General features: G+C 34.9%; 1 protein-coding gene across 1 annotated transcript in view; it reads left to right on the forward strand.

Annotated features, from left to right (window-relative positions):
• The window catches only part of LOC115225512 (insulin-like growth factor-binding protein complex acid labile subunit), a 72722-nt gene extending 61203 nt beyond the window's left edge, over positions 1–11519 (forward strand). The window contains exons 8-11 of the mRNA XM_029796466.2: positions 814–885; positions 3002–3073; positions 6062–6133; positions 11444–11519. Coding sequence (XP_029652326.2) covers positions 814–885; positions 3002–3073; positions 6062–6133; positions 11444–11519 — 292 coding nt within the window. The remainder of the gene's footprint in view (positions 1–813; positions 886–3001; positions 3074–6061; positions 6134–11443) is intronic.
• The last annotated feature ends 3481 nt before the right edge of the window (positions 11520–15000 follow it).

The raw sequence follows: 15000 nt of genomic DNA on the forward strand, positions 1-15000 counted from the left end.
ATCTACAGAAAGAGCCTCGAATATGTCTAGCATATGTCAGAAAAAATCGTGTCAGGATGATGGTGACATCTACTTAGGGCATCCCTTCATCGATTTTCGAAATTCCGCTGCTGTTTACTCTTTTGCTGAGCAGCGTATCTTCACTCGAATGTCGCGGCAAGCCATCCTGGTAGACAGTAAAGATTATAGCCTCAGGAGGACATCTTCTCCACTTGGCTAATGACACACTGTCTGTGTCTGATTAGTATTTGCGAAAGGAAAAAAAAACCATTGCCATCTCTGGCCTTACGTGATACACACATACCCGTGTTTCGATGACGAGTTACTACCCAGAAATCAGGGCCTGTGTTTATTACGTAAAACTAGAGACGGGAACCATGATATTAGTTCGCAAATACAAGTAAGAAACAAGTAGTGTCATTTTGGCAGCTAGTCGAGATGTCATCCCGGAGCTATAAACAACAGTAGCATTATCCCCTATGGGACCGACATATGTATATATATCCTTCACAATATATATAGGTGTATTTCACTTCATAATTTTCTCAACACCACATTCATTTACATCTCATCATCATCATAAACGACATCATCATTAGCATCATCTTCCTCATCAGTCAACTTCGTCACAAGTCATCATTATCAATATCATCATAACCTTCACTTCTCATTATCTTCATCTTCATCTAATTTTTCCACTCCTACTTCCTTTTCTTCTACATCTACATCCAGTTGATTAGACACATGCGTATTTAAAATTTCGTGAATAATCATTTTTATACCATTTCTAACCAATTCTCTTCCAACTTACAGAAATCTAGCCAATAATAAAATAGCGATTATTGAACATGGATCGTTCGAGGGTCTCACCAATTTAGAGAGTGTGTAAGTTTGATCTTCCTGATATTATTAATCTAATTGTATGTTTCTACATATATTGTCTTCCCTTCTATCTTCGCTCTCTCTTTCATCCTCTCTATCAGACTTTCACTTTGTCTGTGTGTGTGTGTGTGTGTGTGTGTGCGCGCGCGTGTATGAAAATGATTAAGGATATGAGTGTTTGTGGGTTACATTTGTTATGTGATTTATATAAATTTATGTGAACAACGTAACAATTAACGATTAAAGACAAAATTTCCCAATACGGGGGAAAGCCATGTAGGACAACGAGGGGAATACAGAGATTCAGATCTAACAATATTCGACAATTAGGCGTCACTAATTAGAAGTAGAATACACACCCAAGTGAATTCCTCCTGTATGATAAGTAAATTGAAATATCCTATGGCAGAATTGGGAATAATTCAGACATTTTTACAACAAACGATAAATAGAGAGAAAGTTGCGTTTAGTATATTTCACATTATAAAGCCTACAATTGTTTATATTTTATTAACATTGATAAAATCTTCAGTATACAGATGTAGCGGGCGCAACACATAAGGTTGGTAACATAGATGCAAACACAAAGTTACAATGCTTATATACACATACATATATCTATACATAAATAAAAATATGACGAATCTGAATTGTAAACTGAATTTCGTTGCACTCAATAACATTTTTGTAATAGCAGACAGAGAGCCAGATTTAAACATGCAGACTCTTTCTCTCTCTCTCTCACACGCACACACATACACGCACACACACACACACAGTTGCACACACACTCACACACACACAACACACAACCACAAAACAATTTGTAAGTCATACACATGCTCACATACATATATATATATGTAAATATAAATGTGTAACAAACATATATATATATATAGACATATATATATATGTATACACACACACACATACACACACACATATATATATAAGAAGTAAAGATAGACGTTATGCTATTCCATGAAAAACAATTTTACAAACGGACGATCCCACGGCTTTATCGATCACATACTCACCTGAAATCGATTTTTGTAATTTTTTCAAAACTTATGCACGCACTGATAGTAGAAAATAGAGATGAAGTCTTTGACTGCAATTTTTAATTTTTCGGTATGTGGCTAAGCAACCTGTTGCCTGCCCCTTTATATATATATATATATATATATATATATATACATATAAGAGCAATATTAAATCTCTGAGTGAGACGTAAACAGTAGTAGCACGGAATCGTAAAGTATATTTACCACGTGAACGTATCAGTCCCATAAGGAACGATGCTTCTGGTTTATATAGCCTCAGGAGGACATCTTCTCCACTTGGCTAATGACACACTATGTCTGATTAGTATTCGTGAGCGGAAAAAAAAGCATTGCCATCTCTGGCCTTAGGTGATACACACACACCCAGGTTTCGATAACGAGTTACTACCCAGAAATCAGGGCCTGTGTTTATTACGTAAAACCAGGGATGGGAACCATGATATTAGTTCGCAAATACAAGACGCAAATACAAGTGGTGTGTTGTTTTGGCAGCTAGTGGAGATGTCATCCTGGGGCTATAAACAACAGTTGCATTATCCACTATGGGATCGACACACACACACACACACACACATACACACACACACACACACACACACACACACACACACACACACACACACACACACACACACACATATATATATATATCCTTCTCAATATATATATGTATATTTCACTTCATAGTTTTCTCGTAATCTCCGCTTCAAATTCTATTTTTTGTACTTTTTTTATTTCATTGTCGTCATAAGCATCATGGCCATGAATGCGATCATCACCGTCCTCAACACCACATTCCTTATCATCTCATTATCATCATCATAAACGACATCATCATTAGCATCATCTTCACCATCAGTCAACTTCGTCACAAGTCATCATTATCAATATCATCATAACCTTCACTTATTATCTTCATCTTCATCTAATTTTTCCACTCCTACTTCCTTTTCTTCCACAACTAAATCCAGTTGATTAGACATATGCGTATTTAAAATTGTGTGACTAATCATTTTTATACCATTTCTCACCAATTGTCTTCCAACTTACAGAAATCTAGCCAATAATAAAATCGCGATTATTGAACATGGATCGTTGGAGGGTCTCACCAATTTAAAAAAGTTGTAAGTTTGATCTTCTTGATATTATTAATCTAATTGTATGTTTCTACATATATTGTCTTCCCTTCTATCTTCGTTCTTTCTTTCATCCTCTCTAACAGACGTTCAATTTTTCTGTGGGTGTATGTGCGTGTGTGTGTGTGCGTGCGGGTATGAAAATGATTAAGGATATGAATGTTTGTGGTTTAGAATTGTGATGTGATTTATATAAATTAATGTGAACAACGTAACAATTAACGATTAACGATTAACGATTAAAGACAAAATTCCCCAATACGGGGAAAAGCAATGTAGGACAACGAGGGGAACCCAGAGATTCAGATCTAAATATATTCCACAATTAGGCACCAGTAATAAGAAGTAGAATACACACCCAAGTGAATTCTTCCTGTATGATAAGTAAATAGAAATATCCTATGGCAGAATTCTGGAAAATTCAGACATTTTGACAACAAACGATAAATAGAGAGAAAGTTGACTTTATTAGATTTCAAATTATAAAGCCTACAATTGTTTCTATTTTATTAACATAGATAAAATCTTCAGTATACAGATGTAGCGGGCGCAACATTTAAGGTTGGTAACATAGATGCAAACACAAAGTTACAATGCTTATATACACATACATATATCTCTATACATAAATAAAAATATGACGAATCTGAATTGTAAACTGAATTTCGTTGCACTCAAAAACATTTTTGTAATTGCAGACAGAGAGGCAGATTTAAACATGCAGACTCTTTCTCTCTCTCTCTCTCATACACACACACACACAAACACGAACACACTCACATACACAACTACAACACAATTTATAATCATACACATGCTCACATACATATATATGTAAATATACATGTGTCACAAACAGATATATATATATTATATACACACACGCAAATATATATACACATGTTCACAGACATACACACATGCATAAATATATATATATATATATATATATAGACGTATGGCCTAGTGGTTAGGGCAGCGGACTTGCGGTCGGAGGATCGCGGTTTCGATTCCCAGACCGGGCGTTGTGTGTGTTTATTGAGCGAAAAACACCTAAAAGCTCCACGAGGCTCCGGCAGGAGGTGGTGATCCCTGCTGTACTCTTTCACCACTCTAAAGGCGGTGCTCCAGCATGGCCGCAGTCAAATGACTGAAACAAGTACAATATATATATATATATATATATATATATATATATATATATATATATATATATACACACACACAAAGTACCCCGTCAAATGGACGGGGCTATGTTGTCAAACATTTAAACCAAATTGTCTCAAACAACTTGTCTGACAGTCCCATAGGTCTTCCCTTTGAGAAACACTGATTTAATCTAAAGTTGAGACACCAGCAGAAGAAGAAATAAAGATAGACGTTTTCTCTATTCCAAGAAAAACGATTTTACAACTGCACGTTCCCACGGCTTTATCCGTCGCATTCTTACCTAGAATCGACTTTTGCAATTTTTTCAAGATTTATGCACGCCCTGATAGTGTCGGTATCTTCATATCTGTTTTGAGCGCAATCTGAGGAAGGATGCCCAAGATATTAGAAGACACTCACACACATAGAAGACAGAACGGATTCTATATAATAGACTAAAAAAAAATTGTTTGGGTTTGTCCATTCATAATAAATGAAAATAATAAGTTCGACTGTTGAGTAACTACTTCAAGGAGTATATCTATGGAGGGACACCGGAGTACATCCACGCAGGATTATTCACCTTAGACTGTAAAGGGAGGTAACTAAATTGAGTTTGGCAAATTTGTTTGTCACTCAACAGTAGTTGAAAAAGAAAATAGAAAATTGATGGCCTGTGTATGAAATATGCATGCTTGGTGTTAAGGGAAGCAGCTCTTATCAGCGCCATATTGTCGATTGTCCAATCAAAGAAAAACGATTTCCCACGGCTTTATCGATCGCATTCTCATCTGGAATCGATTCTTGTAATTTTTTCAAGACTTATACACGCCCTGATACTGTTGGTATCTACATATCAAAATTGAGTGCATGTGGATGGAGGATGTCGGAGATCTGAGAAGACACACAGACCCATACACACGCACCCACACACGCATACGTACTTTCATATACGTGTGTTCGTCTTTTAGTTTTTTTATGAGCCAGTTGAACAAAACAGTGTGGTTTTTCAGTTTGCTGGAAATAACAGCCAAACCTCTCTCATGTCATGGTCTTAATAGTTTTAAGGAAAGGGAAAAATAGAATTAATGGTTTTGATTTTGTTCGGATCTATGAATTTTATTATTATTTTAAAGCTTTCGTCCATTTGATTAAAGAAATTGGGAAACCATTTTCTTGTCTTGGGATTCACGGTGAAAGGTCATGGTAGAATTTCGTGAAAAATTACACAGATGTGTAGAATGATCCGGTGGTGTTGCTGGGTTTTGACGCTGAAAAGAAAAATCAAACAGCGTCTCAACTCTGTGTGAGTTTATGTGTGTGTATATAGAAGGAGGTACGTGAATGTGTGTGTGTGTGTGTGTGTGTGTGTGTGTGTGTGCATTATCCCCTATGGGACCGACATATATATATATATATCTTTCACAATATATATATATATGTATATTTCACTTCATAATTTTCTTGTAGTCTCCGCTTCGAATTCTATTTTTTGTACCTCTATAATTTCATTGTCGTCATAAGCATCATGGCCATGAACGCGACCACCAACGTGCTCAACACCACACTCCTTATCCTCTCATTATTATCATCATAAACGGCATCATCATTAGCATCATCTTATCCATCAGTCAACTGCGTCACAAGTCATGATTATCAATATCATCAAATCCTTCACTCCTCATTATCTTCATCTTCATCTAATTTTTGCACTCCTACTTCCTTTTCTTCTACAACTAAATCCAGTTGATTAGACATATGCGTATTTAAAATTTTGTGACTAATCATTTTTATACCATTTCTCACCAATTCTCTTCCAACTTACAGAGATCTAGCGAATAATGAAATAGCGATTATTGAACATGGATCTTTCGAAAGTCTTACCAATTTAAAGGAGTTGTAAGTTTGATTTTCCTGATATTATTAATCTAATTGTATGTTTCTACATATATTGTCTTCCCTTCTATCTTCGCTCTCTCTTTCATCCTCTCTAATAGACGCTCACTTTGTCTGTGTGTGTGTGTGTGTGTGTGTGGGTGTGTGTGCGTGCGAGCGGGTATGAAAATGATTAAGGATATGAGGGTTTGTGATTTACGTTTGTGATGTGATTTATATACATTTATGTGAACAACGTAACAATTAACAATTAAAGACACAATGTATTTTATATTTCTATTTCCTTGTCTAATTATATTTACAATATATTTTGTATAATGTCTTTGCTGTTATGTAATGGTGTAATAAAGTATTGATTGGGTATTATCTGATGGTTGATGTTTGATTGATTTAAGTATGTTTAAGACAAACTGCCGTTATATAGAGAGAGATATATTTTGTATAATGTCTTTGCTGTTATGTAATGGTGTAATAAAGTATTGATTGGGTGTTATCTGATGGTTGATGTTTGATTGATTTAAGTATGTTTCTCCATTTTCTAATTTTGTATATATATATTATATATATATATACACATACATACAACGCCCCCCATTCCATGGACAGTGCTGAGGTGCCAAACATTTAAACCAAAGTGTTTCAAAAAATTTGTCCCTTTGAGAAACACTGATTTAACCCAATATATATATACATATATACAATGCCACAATATGGGGAAAAGCCATGTAGGACGACCAAGGGGATCCGGAGATTCAGATCTAACAATATTCGACAATTAGGCGCCACTAACTAGAAGAAGAATACACATCGAGATGAATTCTTCATGTATGATAAGTAAATAGAAATATCCTATGGCAGAATTCGGAAAAAACACAGACATTTTGACAACAAACGATAAATATAGAGACAGTTGCGTTTATTAGATTTGGCGGTATAAAGCCTACAATTGTTTCTATTATATTAACATTGATAAAACCTTCAGTATACAGATGTAGCGGGATCAACACGTAATGTTGTTAGCATAGATGCAAACAGAAAGATACAATGCTTATATACACATATATGTGCATATACATGTGTCACAAACATATATATATAGACGTATATATATATATATGTATATATATGCATATATATATATATATATACATATATATATATATATATATATATATATATATATATATATATATATATATATATATATATATATATATATATCAGTTATAAAATGAGATAGGGGTTGAAAATTCAACCCACCATGGGATAACATATATCCAATATACCGCTAGAGAGCTATCCAACAAGACTAATACATAAATGTTAAAAATTGCCATGCAATTAATTCATCTACTGTATTATGTTGGCAAGGGTAAAATTATTACCGTAAATTAATAATACAAAATTTGAAACTGGAGAAACATACTTAAATCAATCAAACATCAACCATCAGATAATACCCAATCAATACTTTATTACACCATTACATAACAGCAAAGACATTATACAAAATATATTGTAAATATAATTAGACAAGGAAATAGAAATATAAAATACAATTACATCATATCTGACAGCTGTTTCGGCCGTGAGGACAAGTATGCCTCATTTAACCTATAAGCCATATAAGGCAGGTGTAAATGAGACATTAACAAGGATGTCCTACGGCCTCTTCAGAAAATTTAATTTAATATAAGTGTGAAAAAATTTTACATATAAATATAAAAATATAAAATATAAAAATGTGTGCATAGACACTCATAATACTACACACATATATATACACATTAATACGATAATACAAAATAAACAGAATATATCAATATACATTCACAAACACAGTTATTTTACATATCGGACTCCTAGTTCCATAACTAACATCAAGGAAAATATATGCACACTCACATTTAAATTTAAATCAGACATATATACATAAAAAAATAATAAAAAACCACACAGTTCAGTTCATAAAATTATAACCCTACAAAAAGTCAATAAAAATTAATATTAATAATAATAATAATAATAATAATAATAATAATAATAAATAATAATAATAATAATAACAACCATGACTGTACCAAGTACATCAAGCGGACATCTACATATCAATCTGTCAGATATGATGTAATTGTATTTTATATTTATATTTCCTTGTCTAATTATATTTACAACTAGCAGTATCGCCCGGCGTTGCTCAGGTTTGTAAGGGAAATGACTATAAAGCATTTTTAGAGAGTTATAGCCAAAAAATAGCAAAAAAATGGAAAAAAATTATGGTAAGTTTTTTTTTGAGATTGAAAAAGGTGGAGTTGCGTCCCCTAGACAGTTTATGGTTTGTGTTTCTGATTCTCGACCCCATGTCGAATTTATCGATTCTTTTTAGAACAGGGGGAACTTTTCAAAATTTTCGCTGCGTTAGTTTTGAATTACGACATTGGGCTATGTGTGTGTCAAGTTTCATCAGAATCGGTTGAATGCCGTGGTCAGGGTGAGGGTATAAGCAAACAGACACACAGAAACACGCACAGACAAACTGCCGTTATATAGAGAGAGATATATTTTGTATAATGTCTTTGCTGTTATGTAATGGTGTAATAAAGTATTGATTGGGTATTATCTGATGGTTGATGTTTGATTGATTTAAGTATGTTTCTCCATTTTCTAATTTTGTATATATATATATATATATATATATATATATACACATACATACAACGCCCCCCATTCCATGGACAGTGCTGAGGTGCCAAACATTTAAACCAAAGTGTTTCAAAAAATTTGTCCCTTTGAGAAACACTGATTTAACCCAAATTTCAGACACTAGCTAAAGAAGAAATAAAGATAGACTTTTTTCTATTCCAAGAAAAACGATTTTTGCAAATGCACGTTCCCACGGCTTTATGGATCGCATACACACCTGAAATCGATTTTTGTAAGTTTTTCAATACTCATGCACACCCTGATAGTAGAAAACAGAGATAAACAGTTTTTGACTGCTATTTTTAATTTTTCGGTATGTGGCTAAGCAACCTGTTGCCTGTCCCTTTATATATATATATATATATATATATATATATATATATATATATATATATATATATAATATATATATATATATATATATATATATATATGTAATATATATATATATATGTATATATATATATATAATATATATATATATATCACCGTGATCACCGTGTCCGGCCAGGCTATCAGATTTTGCTACATATCGCTGGTCACAATGCGCTTTGCATTGTTTTAGCCTTCAAGCTACTCCACCCCGCTGGCTAAGCGAGCAGGCCAACAGAAGAAAGAGTGAGAGAAAGTTGTGGCGAAGTAGTACAGCAGGGATGGTTACAACCCTCTGTCGGAGCCTCGTGGAGCTTTGGGTGTCTTCGCTCAATAAACACTGACAACACCCGGTCTGGGAATCGAAACCGCGATCCTACAACCGCGAGTCCGCTGCCCTAACCACTATATATATGTATATAAATAAGCAATATTAAATCTGTGAGTGAGACGTAAACAGTAGTATCACGGAATCGTAAAGTATATTTACCACGTAAACGTATCAGTCCCATAGGGAACGATGCTTCTGGTTTTTATAGCCCCAGGAGGACATCTTCTCCACTTGGCTAATGACACGCTATCTGTGTCTGATTAGTATTTGCGAAAGGAAAGAAAACATTGCCATCTCTAGCCTTACGTGATACACACATACCCGTGTTTCGATGACGAGTTACTACCCAGAAATCAGGGCCTGTGTTTATTACGTAACACCAGAGATGGGAACCACGATATTAGTTCGCGCATACAAGTAAGACACAAGTGGTGTGTCGTTTCGGCAGCTAGTGGAGATGTCATCCCGGGGCTATAAACAACAGTAGCATTATCCCCTATGGGACCGACATACATATATATATCCTTCACAATATATATATGTATATTTCACTTCATATTTTTCAAATCCTATTTTGTACTTCTTATATTTCATTGTCGTCATAAGCATCATGGCCATGAATGCGACCATTAACGTGCTTAACACCTAACTCCTTATCATCTCATCATCATCATCATAAACGATATCATCATTAGCATCATCTTCACCATCAGTCAACTTCGTCACAACTCATGATTATCAATATCTTTCTAACCTTCACTCCTCATTATCTTCATCTTCATCTAATTTTGGCACCTCTCCCTTTCATCCTCTCTATCAGACTTTCACTTTGTCTGTGTGTGTGTGTGCGCGCGTGTATGAAAATGATTAAAGATATGAGTGTTTGTGAGTTACGTTTGTGATGTGATTTATATAAATTAATGTGAACAACGTAACACGTAACAATTAACAATTGAAGACAAAATTCTCCAATACGGGGAAAAGCAATGTAGGACAACGAGGGGAATCCAGAGATTCAGATCTAACTATATTCAACAATTAGGCACCAGTAATAAGAAGTAGAATACACACCCAAGTGAATTCCTCCTGTATGATAAGTAAATAGAAATATCCTATGGCAGAATTCGGAAAAATTCAGACATTTTTACAACAAACGATAAATATAGAGAAAGTTGTCTTTATTAGATTTCAAATTAAAAAGCCTACAATTGTTTCTATTTTATTAACAAAGATAAAATCTTCAGTATACAGATGTAGCGGGCGCAACACTTAAGGTTGGTAACATAGATGCAAACACAAAGTTACAATGCTTATATACACATACATATATCTATACATAAATAAATATATGAGGAATCCGAATTGTAAACTGAATTTCGTTGCACTCAATAACATTTTTGTAATTGCAGACAGAGAGGCAGATTTACAGTTGCAGACTCTCTCTCTCTCTCACACACACACACACACACACACACACACACACACACACACACACACACATATACTTCACAATATATATATGTATATTTCACTTCATAATTTTGTTGTAATAACCGCTTCAAATTCTATTTTTTGTACTTCTTTTAATTCATTCTCGTCATAAGTATCATGGCCATGAACGCGACCATCACCGTCCTCAACACCACACTCCTTATCATCTCATTATCATCATCATAAACGACATCATCATTAGCATCATCTTCACCATCAATCAACTTCGTCACAACTCATGATTATCAATATCATCATAACCTTCACTTATCATTATCTTCATCTTCATCTAATTTTTCCACTCCTACTTCCTTTTCTTCTACATCTACATCCAGTTGATTAGACACATGCGTATTTAAAATTTCGTGACTAATCATTTTTATACCATTTCTCACCAATTCTCTTCCAACTTACAGAAATCTAACCAATAATATAATCGCGATTATTGAACATGAATCGTTCGAAGGTCTCACCAATTTAAAAAAGTTGTAAGTTTTTTAATCCTCCTGTATGATAAGTAAATAGAAATATCCTATGGCAGAATTCGGAAAAATTCAGACATTTTGACAACAAACGATACATATAGAGACAATTGCGTTTATTTGATTTCACATTATAAAGCCTACAATTGTTTCTATTTTATTAACATAAATAAAATCTTCAGTATCAGATGTAGCGGGAAAAACACATAAGGTTGGTAACATAGATGCAAGCACAAAGTTACAATGCTTATATACACATACATATATCTATACATAAATAAAAATATGATGAATCTGAATTGTAAACTGAATTTCGTTGCACTCAATAACATTTTTGTAATTGCAGACAGAGAGGCAGATTTGCAGATGCAGATTCACACACACACACACATACACACACACACACGCACACACACACACACACACGCACACACTCACACAAACACGAACACACATAAACAACCACAAACAATTTATAGTCATACACATGCTCACATACATATATACGTAAATATACATGTGTCACAAACATATATATATATATATTATATACACACGCAAATATATATGCACATGTTCACAGACATATACATAAACATAAATATATATATATATAGACAATAATATATTATTATTTTTACAATTTGTATTCTTATCTCATATGTATTGAATCATAAGATATATATGTATGCTATTAAGGTTCTCATTATGTTTAATGGATATATAATCCAACATTTTAATATCCGAAAGTTGATTAAGAAACAAAGTTTGTTTCTCCATTTTCTTATTTGTATTATATATATATATTTAAATAGGTGTATGAATTATCCTATGTTTATCGTCAGCATGGAAAATTCGTTTAACCGAAACCTGGGTAGCAAATTCACGTAAGAAACACGGTTGAAGCGACCTGTCCAAGGGTAGAAACTCCGGGTTCATGTGGAGAAATTTGTGTGTTGTATATGAATAAATGAAAGAATGGAGTCGAACGAAGATGTTAACGAAATTCCTTTACTCTCGACATATGTTTCCTATCTTTCCTGCTGAGACGATTGCATAATGCACCCTTTATTCCTTTGGAATGAAAACATGTTGTCTTCGAAACATATGTCGAGAGTAAAGGAATTTTGTTAACATCTTCGTTCGACTCCATTCTTTCATTTATATATATATATATATATATATATATATATATATATATATATATATATATATATATATATATATATATATATATATATATATATATATATGTATGTTGGAATCCGTGGAAAAGTTCTAAACTGGATTAAGTATTTCCTGGCGAATAGAATACAACATGTTGTAATTGATGGAGTCCACTCAAACCTAGCAAAAGTCACCAGCAGTGGCACCCAGGGGACTCTCTTGGGTCCGCTACTCTTCATAATTTACATAAACTACCTTTCCAGTGTTGTACATTACTGCAAAGTGAAAATATTTGCTGATGACACTAAGCTCCAGCAAATCGTCAATGAAGAGGCAGACCGAACTCAACTCCAATCTGATCTATATGCTGTGAGTCAATGGGCAGACAGAAACAAATTGCAACTGAACGAGAGAAAATATGAGCTGATGCATTTTGGAAGAAATTCCTCACTAAAACAGCCATACTCTCTTCCTTCAGGGGAACCGCTCACAGCCTCTAACAATATCTGAGACCTGGGTGTAATTGTTGATGACGATCTCAGTTGGAGTGCACACATCAACAAGAAGGTCGATATAGCTCGTAGGATGAGTTCCTGGATCTTAAGAACTTTCCGGTCCAGAGAACAAGGTGTCATCATACCACTATTCTCCTCCTTCGTACGGCCACACCTCGAATACTGCTGCCCACTGTGGTCTCCCCATACAAGACAAAACATCTCGAGGATTGAATCACCCCAGAAGGCATTCACTAAACGAATTGAAAGTATGACTCCTCTCGATTATTGGAACCGCCTTAAAGCCTTGAAACTCTACTCTCACCAGCGTTGCCGTGAACGGTACATCATTTGTACGATGTGGAGAATCTACCGCCAACTTTGCCCGAACGACCTGAGCATTACTTTCAAGGTTCATCCAAGAATGGGACCACAGGCCATACGTCCCCTGCCCAATTCAAGATCACAGCATACATGTACACTGCAACATAATTTCTTTTCCTCAACAGGCCCTGCCCTATTTAACATTGTCCCGAAAGAGATCAAAGAGGAAAAGGATCCCATCAACTTTAAACGGAGTCTGGATAGATTCCTTCAAGGAATACCAGATAAGCCACCCATAATTGGATACAACTCACCCAACAAAAACTCACTACTTGAATGGACCATTAACAAAACTTGACTTAAACAGGATTCAAATAATCCTATCAGGCGGTGCTATTAAGTTAGACATGGCCTGGACCAATTTTTTGATATACTGGCCATTGATAAAAAAATTTTTTCCGATAAAAATATTATCCTACATTAGATATATATATATACATGAGGTACCTAAAAGTAACCGAAATTATCTCTGTTGGGCAAGCCAGTTGTAGTTTAGGCTTCCTCTGCTAGAAGCCACTATCAGACATCAGTATGCCGACCGGCATTGTCATTTAGAGTCGTACTGCCACGTGATGTATCGTTGTTTTGCAGTGTTTCTCCCTTATTTATTGATTTTTGCGATGGCTGAAAAGAGGGAACAGTGTGCTCCCAGGAATTTTCTGATTTCTGCTGGGGAAAACGGCGGCCGAAACTATTGTCATATTTGACACAACTGACAAGGACGTTACCAGGAGCAAAGCACAAGTTTATAAGTTGTTTCCACACTTCAAGAATGGTCACTTGTCGCTTGAACAACAACTTCGTTCAGGGCGACCAATGACTTCCCGAAAGAATGAAAACATCACAAAAGTTCATGAACTCATCTTGGAGGACCGTCATCGAACAATTGAGAAACTTGTTGATACCACTGCTATGTGTCATAGTGCTCCTGCCGACGGATTGTTTTGTGCGAGGAATTGCAATTGAAAAGAGTTGCAGTGAGAGACAAACAGGGAGACACAGGGAGACACAGATAGAGAGAGAAAGACAGTGTCACACAGAAACATAGAAGAAGACACACTGTGTGTGTGTGTCTGTGTGTGTGTGTATGCGTTTTCTTTCACCCCATCAGCACATTGATGGGGTGAGCGAAACACAAAAGTGTGTGACACAGAGAGAGATTGAGAGAGAGAGACAGAGAGAAAAAGAGAGAGAAAATAGCACAGACAGACAGACACAGAGAGACAAAGACAGTGTACGTGTGTGTGTGCGTGTGTGTGTGTGCACACACATACTCACATACTGTCTCTAAACGGATACCCTGTATTTGCGAAAAAGAAATTTAGAAAGGATTTTACAGTATAAAACATTGTTTTTTTACTTTTACGTATTTTAACTTGTCTTTGATTCTTTCAGAAAGTTGAGCTACAACCGTTTACAAAAATTTGATGGCGCTTTCTCATACAT

The sequence above is a fragment of the Octopus sinensis genome, linkage group LG27 (genome assembly GCF_006345805.1).
Source record: "Octopus sinensis linkage group LG27, ASM634580v1, whole genome shotgun sequence".
Classification (NCBI taxonomy): Eukaryota; Metazoa; Mollusca; class Cephalopoda; order Octopoda; family Octopodidae; genus Octopus; species Octopus sinensis.